The sequence below is a fragment of the Monodon monoceros genome, unplaced genomic scaffold, assembly GCF_005190385.1.
Source record: "Monodon monoceros isolate NGI ecotype Baffin Bay Population unplaced genomic scaffold, NGI_Narwhal_1 Super_Scaffold_3, whole genome shotgun sequence".
Classification (NCBI taxonomy): Eukaryota; Metazoa; Chordata; class Mammalia; order Artiodactyla; family Monodontidae; genus Monodon; species Monodon monoceros.
In genome coordinates, this window is record NW_021703780.1 from 83,942,103 (window position 1) to 83,967,377 (window position 25,275).

Here is a 25,275-nt window from a genome sequence, read left to right on the forward strand (position 1 = left end):
CACGCAGTGGGGCAGGGGGTGTTTTAAGAAAAAGAAAGTTTCTGTACCAAAATATCAAATTCCTATTCTCCGCACTTCTGTGAAAATGGACAAGTTATTGGCATTAAAAAAAAGCCAAACCAAAACACAAACAGGGAAATGAATGAGAACTGGCTCCATAATGCCTTGCACTTTACATTTCTATACAAAACATACATCTGCTTTCGATTAAAAAAAAAAGAAAAGTAACACATCACTTAAAAATCAAAGAGGAGGGCTTCCCTGGTGGCGCAGTGGTTGAGAGTCCGCCTGCCGATGCAGGGGACACGGGTTCGAGCCCCGGTCGGGGAAGATCCCACATGCCGCGGAGCGCCTGGGCCCGTGAGCCATGGCCGCTGAGCCTGCGTGTCCGGAGCCTGTGCTCCGCAAAGGGAGAGGCCACAACAGTGAGAGGCCCGCGTACCGCAAAAAAAAAAAAAAAAAAATCAAAGAGGAAAACGTTACTTGGAAAGTTGAGGAAGCAATAGCATTTCTTTCTGGCATATTAATTGTTTGGCACAATCACAGGTAAACAGACTTTACGGACGTCGTGTGGCTGTTCACACTTAAAGTTTCTCCTCTAAAGTGGTTACTTTCGGGCTAAACAAGTATATCGGTTAAACGAAGTCCGTGAACAGGCTAAGCCGGGCAGGCATGGACACGTGTGATGCATTCTCCGTCCAAAAAATGGAACCTAAAATAAAAAAGAAAACTGAGTCAGAGCAGGAAATGTTAAAAAAACAAAAACTTTGTTGAGAAATCTCTTTGAATAATAATAGCTAGTGTTTACTGAGTATTAACTATTCATCAAACAACAGGCTCAGCATTTTTTTTATGTATTATCCTTTTCCATCCTTACGACCACTCTGTGAAGATGGCAAATACTTTAATTTACCCATTTTACAGACAAGAGACTGAGGCACAGAGAGATTAGGAGCTTGCCCAAGGTCACATATCCAGAACTTGAAGCTTGGCTGGCAGGGGGAGCTGAGGGACCAAGCTTTTAACCAGCAAGCTACACTGCCTTCTACTTGTTCTCATTTTAATTCTTTCTAGAGCGTCCTGTGACTGCAGCTCCTTGAGAAGAACATAACATTATGGGCACAACCACATGTATACTGTGAGCAAATAAAAATTCACTGATAATGAGAAATATATAAATTCATACATTTGTGCAAATATGTGAGGGAGTTCCCTGGTGGTCTAGTGGTTAGGATTTGGTGCTTTCACTGCTGTGGCCTGGGTTCAATCCCCGCTCAGGGAACTGAGATTCCACAAGCCGCACAGCGCGGCCCCCCCCCAAAAAAAAAAATCAATAAAAAAAACCCGAGAAACCATTCCTCCCCCCCACCACCAAAAAAAAAGATGTGAGACGAAGTCAAAATTCTGGGTGGGGCAAGGGGATAATAAGAGTAAAATTAGGGAAGGAGGCAAGCTCGATTTGCAGAAATGCAATAAAGCAAACCTGGGCTTAGGGAGAACCAGCAGTGAAAGGTCAGCTTCATTCCAAGAGCTGTTCAATTGCTATTTCTAAGAGCCCTGCTCATGTCTTGGGTGAAGCCGGGTTGAGGAGGGTCAACCAGCAACTGGGTTGGTGGTTCTCTGTGCCGCGGCAAGTGGAGGACCCTCAAAACACGTATGCTTTCTAGAGGCAAACAGCAAAAACCATTCTTCCCCCTGTAGGGGTGGTGCCCTCTTGAGAACCTGCATGCTTTGCAAGTGATAGGGAGAAAGTTTAACCCCAGGCCTGGAGGCAATGGATATTCAATGAAATGGGATGGCAAATTACCCGATCCAGGGTAATATGAGAGAGGCCAGTTCTTACAGACTCACGCCTCCGCTATCCTTCTACAGTTTCCGCAAGGCACGGAAATGCATCCTTCCCGCCTCCCAACTCTTTGGTATCATTCTAGCGTATTTCCTATTCCTTCCACCAAAAGAGGCCGCCCCACACCAGTAATCTGTCCTTAGGAGAAATTCTGAGATGCATCTTCCAGATGCCCTCTAAATCATTTCTTTATACATCAAACAAAAGGCTGTCTGCAGACAGTGGCAGAACCATTCTAACCTTATTGTTAGGTTGCACTGGATGACCCATAGAATGACCCATTGAATTGGATGGATTCAGGCTGATTACTCTGGGCATTATCTTTGGGTGCTCCCATGCTCGTGTTCTTCTTACCTCCTTTTTCCTTTTTCTTCTCTTCCTCTTTCTTCTTTCCTGCCTTCCATTTCCAAAATGGTTCTGGAAGGGCCAGGGAGATGGTTGAGATCATAAATACACAGGGAAGAAAGGGAAGCAGTAGGACGGCAGGGGAGGTATGAGGTGAACAGGCTGAGCCATTCCAGTTCCGTTGTCTTTTTGCAAGAGCATTATTTTCAAGGTTTTAATGACAGCGTCTACTCGGGGGCACCTGGGCCATCGGCTCCATGCAGACGCGTGCTAGAATGGTTCTGTCACTGTGTGTGTCGAAAGGCCCACGGATAGCTGGCTCATTTGTTGCCACCGAGACTATGTCAGAGGAGGTGGAGGCAGCAGGAATGGCCTGGACAATTACAAGTGGATGGTATGAGATGCTATAACTCATGACCTTTATGATCCTTTCGTGACCCTGAGATCTGAGAGATTCCTTTCACCGAGCCCCAAACGACTACACGAACCAATGGTTCTCAATTTGGGGTGATTCTGCCCCCAGCCCCCCAGGGGACATCTGGTAACGTCCAGAGACATTTTTGTGTGTCACAAATGAGGGGAGGGGGCAGCACTACCGGCCCCCAGTGGCTACAGGCCAAGGATGTTGCTAAACATCCCACAAGTCAGGGGACAGTATCCACAGCAAAGAATTATCTGGTATAAAAAAATGTCAACGGTGCTGAGGTTGAGAAAAATGAACACAGACAGCGATATCCAAGGAGCCTGGAACAAGTGAGCTCCAACTGTAATAAGGGTGTCAAACTGTATCCATGGAGAACGCCAAGCATGTGTCTTTTATTCATTCATTCAACAGGCATTTACTGAGTGTCACCAACATATCAGACCCTACTTTAGGTCTGCAGATACAGTGACGAACCAAACAGGAAAGGCCGCTGCCCTTCATGGAACGTAAATTTTAATGACAGATACCCAGTAAGACAGTTTCAGGTACTCAGAAGAACTGCCCTCTTGGTTTCAGTGTGGTGCTCTGTGCATCTCGACACCATGGTCACTCTTTGGCTTGTCACGTAGGTCGTCCTCAGCAAAAGTAGCAGGAAAAAGAAATTAGCGCTGGCGGCCTGCCACGGGCCGGGCCACATCAAGGCATCATGTATGAATGTCACACCAAAGCGGGAGCCAGATTTCTGCCTCGTTTTGACACAAGCCAAGGGGCCTCCACTTGAGGTGAATTAACGTACCTGACTGAGGTCACCCAGCTAGAAAAGGAACGTGTCACAGTCAAACCCAGCTCCATCTTCTTCCAAATACCACCAGGCCCAGACTCCAGGCTCTGGGAAGAAAGGGACTCTTGTCTCCGAGGACATAGCACTCTGCTTGGCACACAGGCATTTAACAAATATTTTCTCGAGTGTGTCCTATCTCCTGCGCCCACCACAGGCTGTGACCTCCCTGGAGGTAAAGGGGTGACCTTCTCAGGTCCTGGAGCTCCCCCTTCACCCCGAGCCCCCCTGCCTGGCACTGATCAATGCCACCAAACTCGGAAGCCAAAGGCTCTCGCTTACATAGGGTCCCTCCAGGGTCTAGGAGGGGCCCTGGCAACGTGCTCACTAGGTCGTGTGCTTTTGTGAAACCCTCAAAAATATCTTTGTGTTATTCTTTTTCTTACTGAGAGCACCAAGACTGTGGAAGCCTCAACCTAGATCTGCTCCAACTGAACTTAACATAATGATTAGACTGTCCTGCAGGTCCCTTTATACCTGAACGCCCTTTTCTTATTTTTATGCTTTTTCAAGATCCAGTCTGTGTTTCTCCCTCCTTCCTCTGAGCCCTTTTTCACTGGACCAGCCTGTAGCAGTTTTCTCCTCCATCTATGAGCTCTTAACCACACAGACCACGACTTCTGACACAATACACCCCATAGATAACTTGCCCGTTTCTTGACTGGTCCATTCACTGCTACTTCTACATTCACTGTATGACAAACCTAATAGGTGTCTGACAGTCACACATGCATGAGAAAGTGTTCATGGAAGATGCATCTTCAGATGTACCCAAGGAGCTCATCACTCAGTACCAACTTGATGGTTTACTTTAGAATCAACTATACACTCAAGCCAATGTTTCTAATAGTCTAGGTTTCCAACCAGCAAATTCTAGAAGTTACCGAGGCAGAACCTTCAGCACTCTTGAGAAGGCATGATTCCCAATACATTCGCAGCACTTTTAAAGAGAAAGCAGTCCTGGTATGAAACAGAAGTATTATTCGTGCTGTCTCTCAAAACAGAGTCAATTGTGTAAAAGAAGGAAACATAATGGGACATGTGCAGAAAAGCCTAGTCACGTGACATAAAAAGTACTGGCCCTATTATAATTTTAATCTTAATAAAACCAGGCTTGTTACAACTTTTCCAATAGAAGTACACAGCTCAAAAAAATTCAAATGGTATAACAGTGCATAAAATAAAAATGACAAGTCCCACAGCTTCTGGTTGTAATAGCTATGCAGAGTGCCACCGTATCTTAATTTGGTAAAGTTCTAAATTGTTTCTTCTAATCTTTTTGGAGTAGGTATATACTCACATAACCCTAAATCATGCAGTACTTTATCTGCTCCCATCCTGTGAGTAGAGGGTTAACCTGGGGCCTGGGTTGATGGAGGCCGACCTGACATGGACCTGGGCCTCCCACTGCAGTGTGTCCCCAGAGAAAGTAAAGAAAAGCAGGGGATGGTGGGTCAGCCTCACTGGTTGGGTGAAACTGCACTTGAGTTGGGGGAGCCTTGAGCCTCTGGAACTAGGGGGATCATAAAGGATTTGCAAGAAATGAGTGGTAGTTTCTATGAGTCAAGAGGACACCCCCGACACACACACACCCTGGCAATCATGTATGGCAGCCACAGCACCTGTGTGGACGAGAGGGCAAAAGAAGCTGTGTGCTCGGGGAGCTGATGAGCTCCCAAGGAGGCGAAGATGCTGTACTTCCTACGCTGTGTCCTGTAAGGCTAAGTAAATGAAGTATTAGACAGGTGTGCTCAACCGGGGTGATTCGAGCCGCCTCCAACACCCCCGTCCTCCCCGCCCAGGGAACATGTGGCAATGTCTGGCGGCACTTTTGGTGGGCACAACTGGGACGGGGTGCTACTGTCATCTAGGGGGTAGAGGCCAGAGCTGCTGCTAATAAACATCCTACAATGCACAGGGCGGCTCCTACAACAAAGAGTCATCCAGTCTAAAATGTCAAAAGAGCCCAGGTTGAGAAACCCCGTATTAACCTAAAGCATATTCATGTCTTGTGAGTTTCTCTGCCAATCTGAACCTGTAATCATGGGCATGAAGCTGTCCTGAGAGAGCAAATGCAGACAGTGGCTCTTGACATCTGTGACAGCAAATGAGCATGCTTTGTTTCTTCCACCCATCTTTCGCTAAATTTTGCACTTATATTAGTTATATTTTAGTCAGTATTAAAAAAAAATTTATACTCTATTCGGAAATTATACTGTTTCACCATAAGTTGGTTCTGAAATAGAAACAGCTAATAACTTTTTAATTCTTCCTTTTTTTTTTTTTTAACATGAACAAGACCCAGGTTTTAATCAGAAATTTTTTGCTTCAGAAAAGGAAAATGTATTAGTCAAGTTTTAAAGTGCAGCTCAAAAATAAAAATAGAAAACCAAAATGAGGGCTAAAAATGTTAATATAAAAAATGGAATGTAATTTAAAAACAAGATTGTTTGAAGGAAACATAGTCGTTAAAATTTTTTGATAAAATAATAAGCAATAAGAATAAAAGTACTAGTCACATAATTCTAAACTTCCAAAGCCAAGGGGTAATCAGAATGGGATGGACATGGCTAATCTTTATAAACTCTAAAAGTGTGGGTATTAATAGAAACGAATGTTTCTTAAACAGCAAAGTATTCCCAGTAGACATACGATTTAGTAATGCATTCTTAATTGTTAAAAAACTAATTGTTAAAAATCAATACATGTTAAAACTATTATTTGCCTAAAAATGTGTTTAGAAAACATGCATCCTATTCTTTTTAAGTAGACATATTTTGTTCTATTTTTGAATTATCAAATGTGAAGTTAAAAACTTTACAATTACAAAACCGTAGCCTAGCAGTGACTGTAAACTCTACAAGTTAATTGATACATCTGAGAAACAAAACAGTAAAATAAACTCAGGGGCCACCAGTTTCTACTTAAAGGTCTCAGTTTCATTCATCAAATACTGTTCACTTTATCAAAATAAACAAACACCTGTGGCTAATGTCAAGACCAAACCAGAATGGAAAGTTTAAAATTTGAGCAGGTGTAGTCCTCACCTATTCATAGCCCGTGTTTTTAAAGCACCAATACCTGGGACCACAGTCAGAGTTAATCCACTTTATTTTTTAACCAAACAAAAAGAAAACAGGGAGGTAAAAGTAATAAACACATCGCATTAAAAAGAATTTTCTATCTACGTTTTTACCATCTACTAATGAGCTCTAAAACTTCAGAGTGGAGTTTCACCAGGATATGTTTATTAAAAAATGTTTGTTCTTGAGTTGTTTTGAATAGAATATAATTGAAAGATACTCTGGAAGAACCAGATTTTCACCGGGATAAATTTCGCCCAAGACAAGTAACAACTCTGGGACTAGAACTCGGTCATTGAAATGACCTATGAAAATGTGTTTTCAAGACAGAAAAAAAACCAATATGAAAAGCTGCAACACTGAGGTCTAGAAACACATTTCAAGTGGGCATCTGACAAGGGGGAAGTTCAGATCTGACATTAAAATCTTATTTTTTCAGTACTTCAGTTCTTTTATCACTTAATTCTGTTAGGAAAACCCTACTCGGTTATTATAGACTTCGTTAGTAAGTGTGATAAAAGCACAGCACAGAGATGTCCCTGGGTTTACGGCAGGAGAATGACTTTGTTTCCTTTCAGAACTGACCTTGCACTAAACCTCAACTAGAAACTAGAGGAACCCAGGGAGGCAGAATCTGGTTCTCTTGTCAAAATATGTCAGATTTGGAAAACTCATCGGAACTACAGGATGAGACAGGGGCCAACTCTGGACCATTGTCCCTCATCTCAGTGAGCATCTTCCCCACACAAACCAGTTCGGGTTAACTGCACTGAAAAACATGTTCAAATTAAACACGACGACAGCTTTCACGGAAGTAGAAGAATATAGTGGTTAAGACCACACAGACAATGGAGCATCAGACAGAAGTGAAATCCACAGCCTGCCCTCTGACCTATCACCTCGGGACCTCAGCCACTCACTGAGCCCCTCTGCGGCTGAACGTTGTTGCACGGAAAATAGGACAAAAGTAAATCTTTCTTCGCAGGCTTCCTGTGAGTATTACCGTGAGAAACACATCCACAACACTTAGTATCCAGTGTCTGGTACACCACTGCATCCAACGAACGGCAACTAGTACTGCGATTCATACAAAAATAGTCCCCCAGAATGTGTCACTCTTCACTCGCTTTAGCAAACTGGCCCTGAGATTCTTGTACCTGGGGCACACGTGAGGTTATACTAACACTGTACGAAGACAACGTAAGTCTTAAAGGGGGGGTGAGTTAAGAGTCAACTTTTCAGCAACAGCGACTCCAATGGACAAAAATGACTCTCGTTGGATAAGGCAGATGATAAAAACTGAGATCAAGGTCAAAGGCGGCTGGGGCTTCACCATCCCTCCCCACCTGGGGTGGGGACGGGCAGGGGGCAGAGTCTGGCACAGAGCCAGACAACTAATGGTTTAAAACATTTCCTGTCTCAAAATGGCCAAGAATAAAAGGTGCATATCATGCTTACAAACGACAAGACCGGCTCACGGGGAGGAGAGGTCTAAACACAACAGGAAGTGTTTCTCAAGGAAACCACAGGAGAGCCCAATGCCGTCTTCAGATGGGTCCAATCAACCAGGGTCCCCACTACAGCACACAGAGCGAAACCCAAGCCAATACACGTCCTTCCTTATTTCATTCCAAGAGAGTCAAAATATTAGCTGTTATCTGTAACTCTGGAGGACGGGAAAGATGTTTGGCACTACTACAGTTTTAAACCCTAAGCCGCATGTGGGAAAAAAAAAAAAAAAAAAGAAGCAGCAGAAGGTGGAATCTAGCTTGCTTTGAAAACATTCAACCTATTTTAAGACTAGAGGATACCACGTGTAGAGAGAACACGGCAGGTGACTGAACTCGCTGCCAACGAGCCACCAGGCCTGGGACTTGTCCTTCAGCACACATCCCTGCCCCTGCACCCCACGTAACTGTTGGGTAAATGAAGACGTACCACTAGAAGAGCAAGGCACCTGCAACCTGGCATCCCTGGGGGATCTGGCTGTACTCATACTGTATTTCAAACGTTTTGAATCTGAAGGGCAAGGATTCTCCAGGCTCCACAAACTTCTCTGCTCTCTCCTGCCTGCCACCCACCCCCTTCCAGATGTCACGTACAGCTGCCCGACCCCTGCAGTCAGGAGAGTCTGCAACCCCTGGGGACACAACCTCTAAAGCCCTGTCCAGTCCTGCCATTGGTCCTGCCACTTCTTGGCAGTCACTTTTCAAAAGTGGCGTTCAGGGCATTGTGATATTGAGCTGTTAGATAATAAATTGGCACGTTAAATATCATGAACCTCCACGGTTGTGAACAAGGCATCCTGTGGAGAGAGTCAAAATAGAGGACTTTCAAGTTAAGATACAAGAGTGATTGCATCATGGATGATTTTCTGCAAAAACCAAAACACAAACTTATTTACTTCTGCCTTTTTGGTAGGTCTGACGTTAAACGTCTTTTCAAGAGTGTGCATACTCTGATTTCTGCAAAGAAGCATACGCAGTATATATATATATCCTGAATTTTTTAAAGTAAATTTAAGTGTTTGAAATTATTTTCATGAAATGCTTCTAATGCCAAGAGAAGCATGATATGTAAATGATTAATAGAATAAGGATGGTAAAGGATACAATTCTCTCAAATGGAAAGGGAAAGGAGTGAGGAAGTGGTTTTCCACTTCAACTTCTGATTCCCAACTTCTAGCACATTACCCTGGGTTTCATGTCACACAGGCCTTGCTCAGAGTTGAGTTACTGCAATGTAAGAGAAGCACCAAGAACACAAATATATATACTAACTTTACGAGTCAGCGGATGGCAGCTGTCTCCCACTTTGCCCATCGGTGTGCAAATCCGTATGCTCTTAACCCAGATACTAACAGCACAGCACATGCCTCCACCACACTGGGGGTCCTTGTCGCAGGCCTGAAATGTAATAAGCAAACACATAAATACAGATAACAGGAATGACTCAGGCTAAGGGGATCTAAAATTAGCAGTAAAAAAAAAATGCCCTTTTAATATCCAACCGCTATGATTTTAAGAATCTTACATATAAAAAAAGAACTGTTATCTTCATTTGCTTGAACATATTTACAACAAAATCTGACCAGAAGTGATTTTCCCACTTGGGTTAAAAAAAAAAAAAAAAATCACCTAAATAATGGCCCACACATTATGAAAATCTTAAACCACAAGATTTTTAAAAAACAAAATGAGCTCTCTTTTTCTTGCGCTTTATGGATGAACCAGCTTTGAATTTGAAGAACGTGTCTATATTAGTCTTTTACCATACATGGCCATTAGGAACTCTATAAATTGAGTCACAAGATTTTATAACTATTAGCTGCAGAATACATTGGGCCCGATTTTAGAAAGGGATTTAAATGGTCTCTAAATCTGGCATGAAATGCTCCAGACCCATAAAGGCACTGATGTCGATTTTTGAAATACTACTCATTTTCTCTTTCAAATATTTGCATTTTGGTTCACGAGATTTGATGTTTCTCACACCACTGACTTGATTTTCACCATTTCCTTTTGAAAGAAAGAAATCTCACAGGTTGAGAATGGACAGACCAAGACTTTTTGCCTTATATTACTCTTTTCCGGGTGAGTAACCTGCAAAAAGGAAATTACTGGCTTAGGATATACATATGTGTACATTACAAAATTACCTGAACTATCCTATAAGATCCATCAGATTTAGAAATGCAAGCGACAGATGCAATTATCAACAGTGATTACTCAAGACTGTTGTTCCTGATATAAAAAATTGTAAATACATATAATCAAAGAATTAACTATGGAAGAATTTCCATACTTGACTAAGTAGAAGTAAATAATGAAGTCTAAACTTATTTGCATGAAAATAGATCTGAAGAACTATTCTCCTCTCCTAAACCAACCATAAATAGGACGCTTTGTCTCAATGGTGTGCAGTAATGTTTTGCTAGTGATAAGGTAAAAGCATCCTGTACTATATACGTAAGAAACTAAAAAGTGTATAATTTAGACACAAATTTTAAATGTAGATTTCATGGAAACAACTAAAACACTTCTTCAGAGTTCTTGGTTTTGGGGACAGCTATAACTTCTCAAAATGGAAATATATGGGCACACTCTTATTCACTATTTTTTCGTTAAAAGTGATCAGCTATCTTGTTTTAGAGTTGGTTTTCTTTCCTCCATAAGAATTTTTTCTCGAGCTATTTAAAACAAATATCTGGATTTTAACTACAATTTTCATCTTGGGGTATTTGAACATTTATAGGAAAATATATAAACATTCCCACTTTTCCAATTTTTATTTGAATGCCAGAAATCACACATATGTAGCCATTTTACATTCCATAAATGAGACGTTCAATACACGATCTTTTCCAATACTGCTTTAACAAATTTATGTGGCCATATAAATCAATTTAAAAATAACTACATATACTACCCCCCCCAAAAGTAAATATTTAAGGTGGAGGTTTCAGGCAATATTTTACTTCAACAGATGCTCAAGAGCAGGAATTCTGAAGCCCCACTAGCTCTTTTAATAAGACAATCAAAATTCAGCCAAAATCTCTTAAAATTCAACCAATCACTTGGACGTTTAACAGCCTAGAGATGACATATCTAGATAAGTTATTGAGTTTTTTTATTTGACTCCAGATGGTTCCTGTCATGGAAACATAACTACATTTCTTTATTGCCATGTTGTTTTAGAGAAATTTTTTAAATTCTTTTTTTTTTGTAGCACTGATTTAAAACAACAAGAAAAACAGCACACATCATTATATAATAAGCCCAGTCTAAACCTTAACAGATAAACATTCAATGTGATAAAATTTCATTTTGTAACACAAAAAGCTTCAGTTCTCAGACATACAAAGAACTGCATAGGTTTATATATTTTTAATTAGACAGCTGTTTCCTAATGCCCTTCATATTTAACCCACTGCTGATCTATTCAAATAGTGTTGTCTTGTGAATGGAACAAAAAGATACTTATATCACAAAGGAATCTGGGACTCCGAGGATTAGGAGAAATTTAAAATGAGCCAGCAGGGGAAGAGGGGGAAAAGAAACTCATCAGGTTTCAATTCTCATGGATTCGAAAGACCTGTAAAAACTCTTTTTCAACCACAGGGACTGACAAAGCTATTCAAATACATTTGTAAAAATCTCTACAAACTATTCTCATAAATATCACAATGCTTATAATTAAGCATCTCTTGGCTGTCACCCAAATATCTATTGGCTGTAACCACATACTGTTCTAGTATGAGGACTTTCAATGTGCTATAAGCCTACTAACTAACATGGAGACAACAGAGCTTAATTTTCTCAAGACAATGACATTTCCCTTAAATTTAAATGTTATTTCATTATCTGTGTATCATCATTTCAAACACAGAAGTTTTATTTAAACCCTATTGTGTGCACTTAGATATCTGAAATAATTTAATGGAGGTGTAAAATAATTTCAGACTTAAAAAAGAAGAGTAAAGCATTTAACAAGCAGGAAATGGTAGCGATTTTGCATTGTTGACGAAGACTAGACATTTTTATCTTGTGCTGTAAACTCATCCTTCGGATCCACACAAAGAAAACTGTTGGTGGACGCAGAAGAGAACTGAACTAGTTCCTACTTGTACAAATGATGAAGACATCTCTCTAAACTGCAACATCTACATGGCAACCTACTCCATAATTAAGCCAGAGCGCTGGAGGTGCTTTATCAATAACTGGAAGTGGAAAACTTTTACAGGGAGAACCTCGGGACGCTGGAAAGACAAAAACAAACAAACCAAAAAACCTGGAACCCAGAAGGCAGCGTCCACATTGCTTTTCAAAGTGCACATATGTCCTCAGACCAAGTTATTTCCAAGGGTTTTTGCGGAGGATGCCTCGGGGAGCAAACCCCTTGACTACAGAATTCAGGCTCCCGGGATTTGGGGGTACAGGTCTTGCCCCTCTGCATTTCAGGACACTAAAATTTTAAGGATAGAGGCTGGAACGTCTGGGGAAAGTGCTTGAGAAAACCGCGAAAGGAAACTTCTTTCAGCTTAAGAGAAAAACAGACCAAACACGAGGAGAGAGGGGGAAGCAAGCGGGAGAAGGTGGTGATGAAGGTGATGAGGTGAGACTGTGGTCACTTTTTCTTCCAGGGAGCGCCCGATGTCCCGGCCGTCCGCGGCTTTGGGAGCGGGGCACTTTTCCAAGTGCGCCAACGGGCGACTGGAGCAGGAGTCCCCACCCGGGATGACCCTCCCGGTGGCCCCCGCCTCCCCGTTGCGGTCGCCACCCCGCCCCCCACCCGGTGCCTCTCGGGCGCGCGCGGCCCGGGCGGACAGGTGCACCGGGGGCCGCTTACCCCGGTGATGACGGCGGCGTCCCCCGCGGGGGGCTTGAGCAGCAGCGGCGGCAGCAGCAGCAGGAGCAGCAGCGGGGCGCAGCGCGGGCTACTCATGGCGCCCTAGGGCCTGGGCGGCGGTTGGGGGGCCGTTGGGGGCGCGCGGGTTGGAGCGCGGAGCGGCTGGCTGGCGGGCCGGCGTCTCGCGCGAGCCTGCCGGCGGCTATAAAGACGAGCCCCGCAGTGACTCACACCGCCACCCGGGCAGCCGCACGCGCGGGGGCCACGGCGCGGGCACACCTCCCGCGCCCACCCGGCCCGGCCCGGCCCGCGTCCTCACCGCGCACGTGCTGCCGCGGGCCCCCGCGCCCCCGCCCCGGGCGCCACGCAGGCAGCGCCCGCCGCAGCCTTCCGCACGCGCCCGCATGGCTTTTGTGGTCGGGGACACCCTCCTCTGCTGTCCTGGTTTCCCCAGTTCCACGTGCTCAGCGCCGCAAACTTGCAGCTCATTTGCTCTCCAGATGTTTAAGGAGCGCCTACTACGTGCTAGGCGCTGTGGACACACGGGGGGGAGCAAGGGAGGTGATAAGAACCGCTCAATTCGTTCATTTTTGTATGTCACCTACTGACTCTGGGTCCGTCCTTAGGGTCCAGTAATCGAACAGAGAAAGACATCAAACAAACGCCCTGGGAACGTGGAAGACGGGGGTGGGGGGGGGGAGAACAAAGGGAGGGCAAAATTATCCCACATCCCTGACGACGCTGAGGGGGTCTGTGCTTCCAGCTGTGGGAGTCCAATTTCTTTCTTTCATTTCAAATGCTGTTCCTTTCTGCTCACATCTGTTTCCGACCCTCTGCTCTCTGATTTTCCTCGCATGCATTTTCTCTCTTTAACATCGCGCCAGCTTCAGGCAGAGCAATTCAGAATGATGCCAAAGCGGAATGAGATCGCCAGGCTTCGGATGCCAGCCTGAGGCCCCTTAAGCTCTAGGTAGGCAGCTCTCTCTTTTACTTTCTAGCCCAAGATAATCACCGTTCAGTCTTTGTAAGATGCCATACGGCGGTACTAGGATTCGTTCATTTGTGTCAACATGACTTGAGTGCCTACTGGGTTCTAGGCCACCTACGAGAGGACCAGTGACAGATTTGCCTTCCACCTGTGACCTCGAGCCTAGCTCCAAGAATCTCAGACTGTTCTTCCTCAACGAAATTGATTTCAAGAAATCCTAGGTGTGACCATACCAAACTTGCTGCCACCGAAGTTTTGGGAAGTCCAACTTTCTTCCTGAAACCTCAGCTTTCCCTGGTCTCAAAAGGACCACAAACTGTTGAAAAGCAGATGCATCTTCCAGCCTCTGTAATAAATGCAGTGAGGAGAGTGGGGAAAAAGTTACTTTCAGACTGTGGGGCTCCCCCATGGCAAAGCATTCAGACTAAACGTGGAAAAACAAAACAAAAAAAACCAGGCAATTATCCTAATGAAAACAGCTGAGTATTTGGAAAACTAGATCTTTGACTGATTTTACAAAGCTTTTTCATGCGTGTTTTTATGTTTGAGAAACGTCTTGAAAGAGAAAGCAAAAAAGCATCAAACCTTTTTTTTTTATGTTTTAAAAAACTGTTAAAATTGGATCCACGGTAAAATAAGTGGGAACAGCAGCAAGTGACAGATTGGTGGAAAGTTTCCTTTTCCAGTCTCCATGCCAACGCTAGCACTGGAATGCTGCCGGGTAAACGTAAAAACCAGTCAACAAGGATTTTAACATTCCTACAACTTTTTTTTTTAATGGTCTATTTCATATTTGTTACTACTGAACGCCAGCTTGGGTATTCCCTGCTTCTCCAAGCGTAGAAAACCAGATACCTACGTATTCATAGGAAAATCAGTTTTCAAAAGTAGATGGCTTCATACACTGCTGTTTGGAAAACAATCCTCATAAGGCTGTTTTGAAACAAGGTTGGAAACACTTAACAATAGGGTTGGTTTGGTTTCATATCGATTCTTTTGATCCTGCTGTTTCTTTTAATTGTTTTAATGCTTTAGAGGAGAAATGAAGGCCTCTGATATGACAGATCTTTGCATCCACGGCCAAGTTAGAAAATTGAAGTCTGAAAGGTAGTTCCATCTTAGAAAGATGAAAGGCTGAGTTTAATTAGTTCATAAATATCAGCTAGGAAGGCCACTTTACCGAAATAGAAATTGATGCGTAGTTTAACTATCCTGTTCTCTTCCTTACCGTGAATTGTGCCACACGATCAATGCAGCCGTGGGATAACTATAGAAGGAGACGCAAACTGTGTGTAGTTCGGAGTGTAGCCTCCCGTGTTCTAGCAGACCATCAAGGCTCAGGTGAATTGAAGGGGCAGCACAGGAAAGTCCACAGACGCCAGGTTTGTGAGTCAGGCTGACCTGGATTGGAATTCTCAGTGACCAGTGGACAAGTTGCTTAAATCTTTTAAAGCCTCTGTTTTCTTAGTTGTAAAATGGATAAAAAAATACCAACCTCAAGGTGTACAACCTCCATGGGGTTTAAAGATTATAATACCTTAAGGTGCTTATTAGCACGTCCTTAAAACATACTGGGAGCCAGCCCTGTTAAGCACTGCCTCTTATTCAGTCTCTTCCCGTGGTGCCCTCTGATAATGTCAGCCAACACTGACAGTTTTTTCTACCTTGCCCACCAGACTAGATTATACACTCACTGGGACAAGGATCCTTGTGTCTAATTTAGCACACACTCCTCTTGGCACATAGGCATGTGGCAGGCCCTCAGGAACTGATCATCACTGAGAGTATATCCTATGGACGACAGTCTGGATACAGGTTACAAGAAAGAGATATACAGTGTGGACACATTTAATTTACATGAATCAATTAAATTTACTCATCAAAAAGCTAGAGGGATACATGCTTTACCTGGGGCAGTTGATTCAGCCTGCCACTCTACTCGGGGGACATGTGACTGAAATGAGGTAAACTAGGAGATACAAACCTCTGATTATAGTCACTCTGGGACTCAGGCTGACCAAGCCTCCATCTCAACATGTGCTTCATGATTGCCAGTGTAGGGTGGTGTCATGGGTTAAATTATGTCCCCACCGAAAGCTGTTTTCAAGTTCTTACCCCACAGTACCTGTAAATATGACCCTATTTGGAAGTAGGGTCTTTGCAGATGTAATCAATTTAAGACGAGGTCCTACCGAATTAGGGTGGGCCTAAATCCAATGACTGGTGTCCTTATAAGAGAAAGAAGAGGGATACTTGGACACAAAGACACACAAAGAGAAGGCTAAGTGAAGATGGAGGCACAGACTGGAGTGATGCATCTACAAGCCAAGGAGCCCCAAGGATTGCCAACAACCACCAGAACGTGGGAGAATCAAGGAAAGTTTCTTCCCTAGAGCCTTCCGAAGAAGCATGGCCTTGTTGACACCTTGATTTTGGACTTTTAGCCTCCCGAACTGTGAGAGATTAAGTTTTTGTTGTTTTAAGCCCCCCAGTGGTGGTAATTTCTCATGGCAGCCACAGGAAACCAAGCCAGGTGAATGGAGCTGGAGGGTTGCACACCAGCTCTCAAATGCCTCTGCCTGGAATTGACACCTATCACTTCTGCTCACGTTTTAATGGCCAAGAAGAAGTCAAAGGACTTAGTCTGTCTTCAAGGTGGCAGACAATGCAAGTCTGTAATACACTCTGGTTTCTGAGGAGAACCAGAAGTCTGGTGGGCAGCACCATATTTTACAGGAAAGGAATCCTTCATGGCTTGGACTCCTTAATGAGCACGTAATAGGGAAAAACCTTTGAATTCTATTACAAGTTAATCACTAAAGGGATGTTGCCTATAAGCTTAAATTATCCATGAAGGCCCATATCTGGGAACCCTGCCTTCCAGGTAAGGAGCATTAAGCTGAAATACCTTTGTGTAGCTCTCAGGGAACATCCTGACCAGGCCCACCTGTGAATGACTGCAGGGAGGAAGAAATTAACACATCCCCTCCCAGAGGCTGACGGGAACCAGGAAATGTTTGACTTTACTCCCTCCCCTTTTAGTATAAAAGAAGCCTAACTTCTAACTCAGGCGAGAGGGTTCTCTGGGATACAAGTCCGCCATGTTCTAGGTGTGCTGGCTTTCTGAATAAAGTCACTGTTCCTCGCCCTAACATCGCATCTCTTGACTTATTGACCTGTTGTACGGCGAGCAGTACAACTTTGGACTTGGTAATAAGCGTAATGAACTTTGAAGGACACTAGTAATTACTATAAATGATAATGTATTCTTTCCTTTGTGTTTTTTCCAGTTCAGTATTCCCTATACTAGAATTATACAAAGACTCTGAAAAAAAGTAAATGTCAAAACTATTTTCTTTTAGGCCGGTGGTAAACTGAAATTCATTTACTCAACAGACACATCTACTAAGTACGTACCACACGCACATGTTGGGTAAGGCACTGGAGGTACAGCGGTGAGCAAAGCACGTGAATCCAGCGCCCTGGGACTTTATAGTCTAGTGGGAAGAAGGACATGCATCAAATAATCATACAATTATGTAATTACAGGAAACATGTAGAGCACTAGGAGAGAGCATATGGGGAGACCTGGAGGTTTCCTTAAGCTAATGGTGTCAAAGCTGAGATCTGAAGCTTGAACAGGATTTAACTGAGATAAATGCGGGCAGCGGGAATGCGTGGTGGCTGGGCATTATTCCAGGCTGGGGAATTGCTTACTGGAGACTGGAAAGAGCATCCATGTTCAAGGAGCTGAAGAGAGGCCAGTGTTGCCCAAAGAACGAGTCTAAAGGGAAGTCTGGTACAAATGTGAAGCCAGAGCAGTGGTAGGGACCCAATACAGAGCCTTTTGTAGGCCACGCTGAGGATCTTAGTCTTAATATGGCTGGGGAAGAGAGAAAACATAAGGATGGACCAGGCATGGCGCAAGTAGCTTTTGAAAAGGAGACTCTTTTCCAGTACCAAACTCCTCGTGCCCCTACCCCGAAGCTCTTTGGGTGAAGGCAACTCCAACATCCTGAGGATGACCTTGGGGCCACCGTTGACCTTCTCTTTCTCCCACACCCCCTGTCCAATCCATCTGGAATCCGACCACTTTTCCTTTTGTCAGGGCCACCCTTCTTCCTCTTTTCTTCTTTTTGGTGGTACGCGGGCCTCTCACTGTCGTGGCCTCTCCCGACGCGCAGGCTCAGCGGCCATGGCTCACGGGCCCAGCCGCTCCGCGACATGTGGGATCTTCCCGGACCGGGGCACGAACCCGTGTCCCCTGCATCGGCAGGCGGACTCTCAACCACTGCGCCACCAGGGAAGCCCAGGGCCACCCTTCTTGTTTGGAGCCATCATCATCTCCAGCCTGGATGACTAGCATCGCCTCCTTACTGGCCCCCTGGCCTCACCCTTTCACCCTTGCCCTCTACATCCTATCATCCCTCCAGCTGCCTCAGCTCTTCCACTCCAGCCATACCAGCCTCCTGGAGGCTCCAAAACACACAGGCAGGCCCCCACACTGCGAACTTTGTTCTGAAACCTCTCTTTGTCAGGACTGCTCTTCCCCACAATGATAGGAACATGACTGAATCCCTCCCTCCTTCCACCCAGACCTCAGAGGCTTCTCCCAACCACCCTGATAAACGTGCAACTGCCCCAGCTCTCCAGATGCCCCTCACTCTACTCCTTTTCACATTTTGCTTTCTCCTCTAGAGCACTTAGCACCTTCTGGTGCTGTTATTTACTTACATATTATATTTACTGTCTTGCTCCACCCGCCTCACACATTACCGGAATAGAAGCTTCACAAAATTGGGGATTTAAAAAAAATATCTTTTGTTCACCAATTTAAGTCCAGTGCCTGGAAGAGTGGCTGGCACATGGCAGGCACTCGATAAACATTTGGTGAACGAATTACTGAAAATGTGGAGAAGAGACTGGATGGAGGGATGGATGGGTGGGTGGGCGGGTAGATGGATGGACGGATGGACGGATGGACGGATGGACGGATGGATGGATGGGTGGATGAAGATGTGTCTGATGGGAGGCTACTGTAGTGGTCCAAGGGGCTTCTGCTACTGTTATTGGCAGTAAAGAGGGAGAGAAGTGAACTGATTCACTCAAGCAGTGAACAGGCAGAACCTACTATTGATTGAGATAAACAGTGGAAAAGGAAAGGTCAAGATTCATCACCAGGATTCATCTTGTATAACTGATCAACAACAGGTATGCTGGGGTGCAGGAAACTACCTGGATGTGGGGAAGGGCAGCCAGACAGGCCTGGGGTGCAGAGAAGAGGCTGGGCTGGAGATAATATTCTGGCCAGATATATTCCCTTTAAATTATCTTTTATTTGTCCATTTCATACAATATAGCCAGGGGTTGGGAAACTGTGATTTACTACCTGTTTTTTTAAATAATGTTTTATTGGAACACAGCTACACCACGATTTTGTGTTGTCTGTGACTGCTTTTAGACGACAAGGGAAGAGTGGAGTGCTTTTGAGAGGAAGATTGTATGGCCCACAAAGCTAAAAACATTTATTATCTGGTCCTTTATAGCTTCTGCTGACTCCTGCTTTAGATGATAAAGAAGAGGAGTCTGGAGTTTCTCTACTGATCCTCAGGGCAAATTTATTTCTTTTTCTTTTATTTTAGGGCAAATTCATTACCACCATATTTTCCTGGGCTTGTTATGGGCTGTACTTTTGATGATCTCTCTGGTTTTTCAGTTTAATTCATCTGCTTCCTGAGTTTGGGAATTTTCCCCAAGTGCTACCTTCCTGATGGACACCTACCACGTTCACCTTGTTAGATGTAATTTCATCTTAGTTGCCTGTTACACAGTAGGTGCTCAATATATATTTGTTGGTAGAATTTGAGGTAGAAGGGCAATAAATGTGTGTTTGGTCTGCCATCTTGAACTGGGAGCCTGAAACCTTTTCTCACATATATAAACGAAGAGCACTTTCATTACTCTTATACGTGAAGTTCTACTTTTAAAAGTGATTCCAACTTGCTTGACAACTTACTTTTTTTGTGTATCATCTTCGTATGACTTCTAATTATCACAGCATAATAGGTGGGCCTGATAATTTAATAGCTCGGTCCCATCTTTCTTTGTGTAAATGATTTTCATTGAGATGCATTCAAAAAAAGTAAAATAGGTATTCTGCTTGTTTTTTCACCCTTCATCCTTTATCATTGTGCTATTACACGGTGGCTTTTCTTGTTAATAAACCCATAATATCCGTCTGAAATATCTTTTAAAAATAATAACCATGCTTTAAATGTGACATAAGAAAAATGGAATTGCTTTTACAATTCTAAGTAGACATCTATTTTAATCTATTTCAATGCTGATGATTTCTCTTTATTTTTAAAAATAAATCACTATGCTTCAATTTGAAAGCCAACTGTCTACGGAGGCGCTAAAATTATTTGGTCTATTCAAGTGATAATGTACAATAAAGTTTACCTATTTTTAAATAGTTGAAATATTAATCCAGGAGAAAGAGTTTTCTTAAAACAATTAGTATAAGATACATTTGAAATAATATGAGGGGTCAGGATGATCATTTGCTTCTAAAAGATTTAGGTTTTATTCATTATAATACTGAATGTCTTTAAAATTCGTTTTTAGCTTGAAGAGGGGCCTAAGGCTAAAGCTTATATATCATGTATTTCATCAAAAGGGAGGGATCGTTATGCACATCTGTAGCATATTTGGTAACTTTCCAGAGTGAAAGAGGAAGTCTCATATAGTAAAGAGTTTTTTTTAAAGATAAAAGACAGGGCTAGGTCATTACTTGTTTATTATTCTAGATCAACATTTATTCATGATCCCACACTAAATTTCATTTAGCAATTTGTTTTTCTCCCCTAAATGTGAATCATATTTATTTTTCTTCTGACAGAAAGGATGTGAAATAATAAGGCATCTGGGTAGACGATTTTTTTTTTGAATTTTAGTTTTTATATAGCAGTTTCTTATTACTTATCTATTTTATACATATTGGTGTATACATGTCAATCCCAATCTCCTAATTTATACCCCCCCCTTCCCTCCTTGGTGTCCATAGGTTTGCTCTCTACATCTGTGTCTCTATTTCTGCCTTGAAAACTGGTTCATCTGTACCATTTTCGTAGATTCCACATATATGCATTAATATACAATATTTGTTTTTCCCTTTCTGACTTACTTCACTCTGTAGGACAGTCTCTAGGTCCATCCAAACTGAATGATTCGGTTTCATTCCTTTTTATGGCTTAGTAATATTCCACTGTATACATGTACCACATCTTCTTTATCTCTTCGTCTGTTGATGGTCACTTAAGCTGCTTCCATAACCTGGCTATTGTAAACAGTGCTGCAATGAACATTGGGGTGCCTGTGTCTTTTTGAATTATGGTTTTTCTGGGTATATGACCAGGAGTGGGATTGCTGGGTCATATGGTAGTTCTATTTTTAGTTTTTTAAGAAACCTCCATACTGTTCTCCATAGTGGCTGTATCAATGTACATTCCCACCAACAGTGCAAGAGGGTTCCCTTTTCTCCACACCCTCTCCAGCATTTGTTGTTTGTAGATTTTCTGATGATGCCCATTCTAACTGGTGTGAGGTGATACCTCACTGTAGTTTTGATTTGCATTTCTCTAATAATTAGTGATGTTGAGCAGCTTTCCATGTGCCTCTTGGCCATCTGTATGTCTTCTTTGGAGAAATGTCTATTTAGGTCTTCTGCCCATTTTTGGATTGGGTTGTTTGTTTTTTTAATATTGAGCTGCATGAGCTGGCTATACATTTTGGAGAGTAATCCTTTGTCTGCTGATTTGTTTGCAAATATTTTCTCCCACTCTGAGGGTTGTCTTTTTGTCTTGTTTATGGTTTCCTTTGCTAGGCAAAACCTTTTAACTTTCATTAGGTCCCATTTATTTATTTTTGTTTTTTTTTCCATTTCACTAGGAGGTGGGTCAAAAAAGATCTTGCTATGATTTACGTCAAAGAGTGTTCTTCCTATGCTTTCCTCTAAGAGTTTTATAGTGTCTGGTCTTACATTTAGGTCTTTAATCCATTTTGAGTTTATTTTTGTGTATGGTGTTAGGGAGTATTCTAATTTCATTCTTTTACATGTAACTGTCCAGTTCTCCCAGCACCACTTATTAAAGAGACTGTCTTTTCTCCATTGTATATCCTTGTCTCCTTTGTCATAGATTAGTTGATGACAGGTGTGTGGGTTTATCTCTGGGCTTTCTAACCTGTTCCATTGATCTATATTTCTGTTTTTCTGTGAGTACCATATTGCCTTGATTACTGTAGTTTTGTAGAATAGTCTGAAGTCGGGGAGTCTGATTCCTCCAGCTCCACTTTCCCTCAAGATTGTTTGGCTATTCAGGGTCTTTTATGTCTGCATACAAATTTTAAGATTTTTTGTTCTCATTCTGTAAAAAATGCCATTGGTAATTTGATAGGGATTGCACTGAATTTGTAGATTTCTTTGGGTAGTGTAGTCATTTTCACAGTACTGATTCTTCCAATCCAAGAACATGGTATATCTCTCCATCTGTTTGGGTCATCTTTGATTTCTTTCATCAGTGTCTTATAGTTTTCTGAGTACAGGTCTTTTACCTCCTTAGGTAGGTTTCTTCCTGGGTATTTTATTCTTTTCTTGCAGTGGTGAATGGAATTGTTTCCTTAATTTCTCTTTCTGATCTTTCATTGTTAGTGTATAAGAATGCCAGAGATTTCTGTGCATTAATTTTATATCCTGCAACTTTGCCAAATTCATTGATTAGCTCTAGTAGTTTTCTGATTGCATCTTTAGCATTATCTATGTATAGTATCATGTCATCTGGAAACAGTGACAGTTTTACTTCTTCTTTTCCTATTTGTCTTCCTTTTATTTCTTTTTCTTCTCTTATTGCCGTGGCCAGGACTGCCAAAACTATGTTGAATAATAGTGGCGAGAGCGGACACCCTTGTCTTGTTCCTGATCTTAGAGGAAACGCTTTCATTTTTTCACCATTGAGAATGATGTTTGCTGGGGTTTTGTCATATATGGCCTTTATTATGTTGAGGTAGGTTCCCTCTAGGCCCACTTTCTAGAGAGTTTTTATCATAAATGGGTGTTGAATGTTGTCAAAAGATTTTTCTGTTATCTATTGAGATGATCATATGGCATTTATTCTTCAGTTTGTTAATACGGTGTTTCACATCAATTGATTTGTGTATATTGAAGAACGCTTGCATCCCTGGGATAAGTTCCACGTGATCGTGGTATATGATCCTTTTAATGTGCTGTTGGATTCTATTTGCTAGTATCTTATTGAGGATTTTTGCATCTATATTCATCAGTGATATTGGTCTGTAATTTTCTTTTTTTGTAGTATCTTTGTCTGGTTTTGGTATCAGGGTGATGGTGACCTCATAGAATGAGTTTGGGAGTGTTCCTTCCTCTGCAATTTTTTGACAGTTTTGAGAAGGATGGGTGTTAGCTCCTCTCTAAATGTTTGACAGAATTCACCTGTGAAGCCATCTGGTCCTGGACTTTTGTTTGTTGGAAGATTTTTAATCACAGTTTCAGTTTCAGTGCTTGTCATTGGTCTGTTCATATTTTCTCTTTCTTCCTGGTTCAGTCTTGGAAGGTTATACCTTTCTAAGAATTTGTCCATTTCTTCCAGGTTGTCCATTTTATTGGCATAGAGTTGCTGGTAGTAGTCTCTTAGGATGCTTTGTATTTCTGCGGTGTCCGTTGTACCTTCTCCTTTTTCATTTCTAATTTTATTGATTTGAGTCCTCTCCCTCTTTTTCTTGATGAGTCTGGCTAAAGGTTTATCAATTTCGTTTATCTTCTCAAAGAACCAGCTTTTAGTTTTATTGATCTTTGCTACTGTTTTCTTTGTTTCTGTTTCATTTATTTCTGCTCTGATCTTTATGATTTCTTTCCTTCTACTAACTTTGCATTTTGTTTGTTCTTCGTTCTCTAGTTCCTTTAGGTGTAAGGTTACATTGTTTATTTGAGATTTTTCTTGTTTCTTGAGGTAGGCTTGTATAGCTATAAACTTCCCTCTTAGAACTGCTTTTGCTGCATCCCATAGGTTTTGGATCATTGTGTTTTCATTGTCATTTGTCTCTAGGTATTTTTTGATTTCCTCTTTGATTTCTTCAGTGATCTCTTGGTTATTTAGTGACGTATTGTTTAGCCTCCATGTGTTTGTGTTTTTTACATTTTTTCCCCTGTAATTTATTTCTAATCTCATAACACTGTGGTCAGAAAAGATCCTTGATATGATTCCAATTTTCTTAAATTTACCGAGGGTCACAAAATTGATTTGTGACCCAAGATGTGATCTATCCTGGAGAATGTTCTGTGTGCACTTGAAAAGAAAGTGTAATCTGCTGGGTTTGGATGGAATGTCCTATAAATATCAATTAAATCTATCTATTTTTTGTGTCATTTAAAGCTTGTATTTCCTTATTAATTTTCTGTCTGGATGATCTGTCCATTGGTGTAAGTGAGATGTTAAAGTCCCCCACTATTATTGTGTTACTGCTGATTTCCTCTTTTATAGCTGTTAGCTTTTGCCTTATGTATTGAGGTACTCCTATGTTGGCTGCATATGTATTTATAATTGTTACATCTTATTCTTGAACTGATCTCTTGATCATTATGTAGTGTCCTTCCTTGTCTCTTGTAATATTCTTTATTTTAAAGTCTCTTTTATCTGATATGAGTATTGCTACTCCAGCTTTCTTTTGATTTCCATTTGCATGGAATATCTTTTTCCATCTCCTCACTTTCAGTCTGTATGTGTCCCTAGGTCTGAAGTGGGTCTCTTGTAGACAGCATATATATGAGTCTTATTTCTGTATCCATTCAGCAAGCCTGTGTCTTTTAGTTGGACATTTAATCCATTCACATTTAAGGTAATTATCGATATGTATGTTCCTATTACCATTTTCTTAACTGTTTTGGGGTTTTATTTGTAGGTCCTTTTCTTCTCTTGTGTTTCCCACTTAGAGAAGTTCCTTTAGCATTTGTTGTAGAGCTGGTTTGGTGGTGCTGGATTCTCTTAGCTTTTGCTTGTCTTTAAAGCTTTTGATTTTTCCGTCAAATCTGAATGAGATCCTTGCTGTGTAGAGTAATCTTTGTTGTAGATTCTGCCCTTTCATTGCTTTAAATATATCATGCCACTCCCTTCTGGCTTGTAGAGTTTCTGCTGAGAAATCAGCTGTTAACCTTATGGGAGTTCCCTTGTGTGTTATTTGTTATTTTTCCCTTGTTGCTTTTAATAATTTTTCTTTTTCTTTAATTTTTGTCAATTTGATTACTATGTGTTTCGGAATGTTTCTCCTTGGGTTTATCCTGCCTGGGACTCTCTGTGCTTCCTGGACTTGGGTGGCTATTTCCTTTCCCAT

At 42.1% G+C, this 25,275-nt stretch overlaps 1 protein-coding gene across 2 annotated transcripts in view; it reads right to left on the minus strand.

Annotated features, from left to right (window-relative positions):
• Nucleotides 1–489: 489 nt before the first annotated feature.
• The window catches only part of PROK2 (prokineticin 2), a 75,387-nt gene continuing 50,601 nt past the window's right edge, over nucleotides 490–25,275 (minus strand). Inside the window, exons 1-3 of one of the 2 annotated variants that reach the window (XM_029243679.1) lie at nucleotides 12,885–13,079; nucleotides 9,317–9,442; nucleotides 490–712 (exon numbers count right to left, since the gene is read on the minus strand). In XM_029243679.1, coding sequence (XP_029099512.1) covers nucleotides 608–712; nucleotides 9,317–9,442; nucleotides 12,885–12,980 — 327 coding nt within the window. In that variant the 5' untranslated portion in view covers nucleotides 12,981–13,079 and the 3' untranslated portion in view covers nucleotides 490–607. Of the gene's footprint in view, nucleotides 713–9,316; nucleotides 9,443–12,884; nucleotides 13,080–25,275 lie in introns of those variants that run through there. The other variant, XM_029243678.1, reaches the window with a different exon arrangement.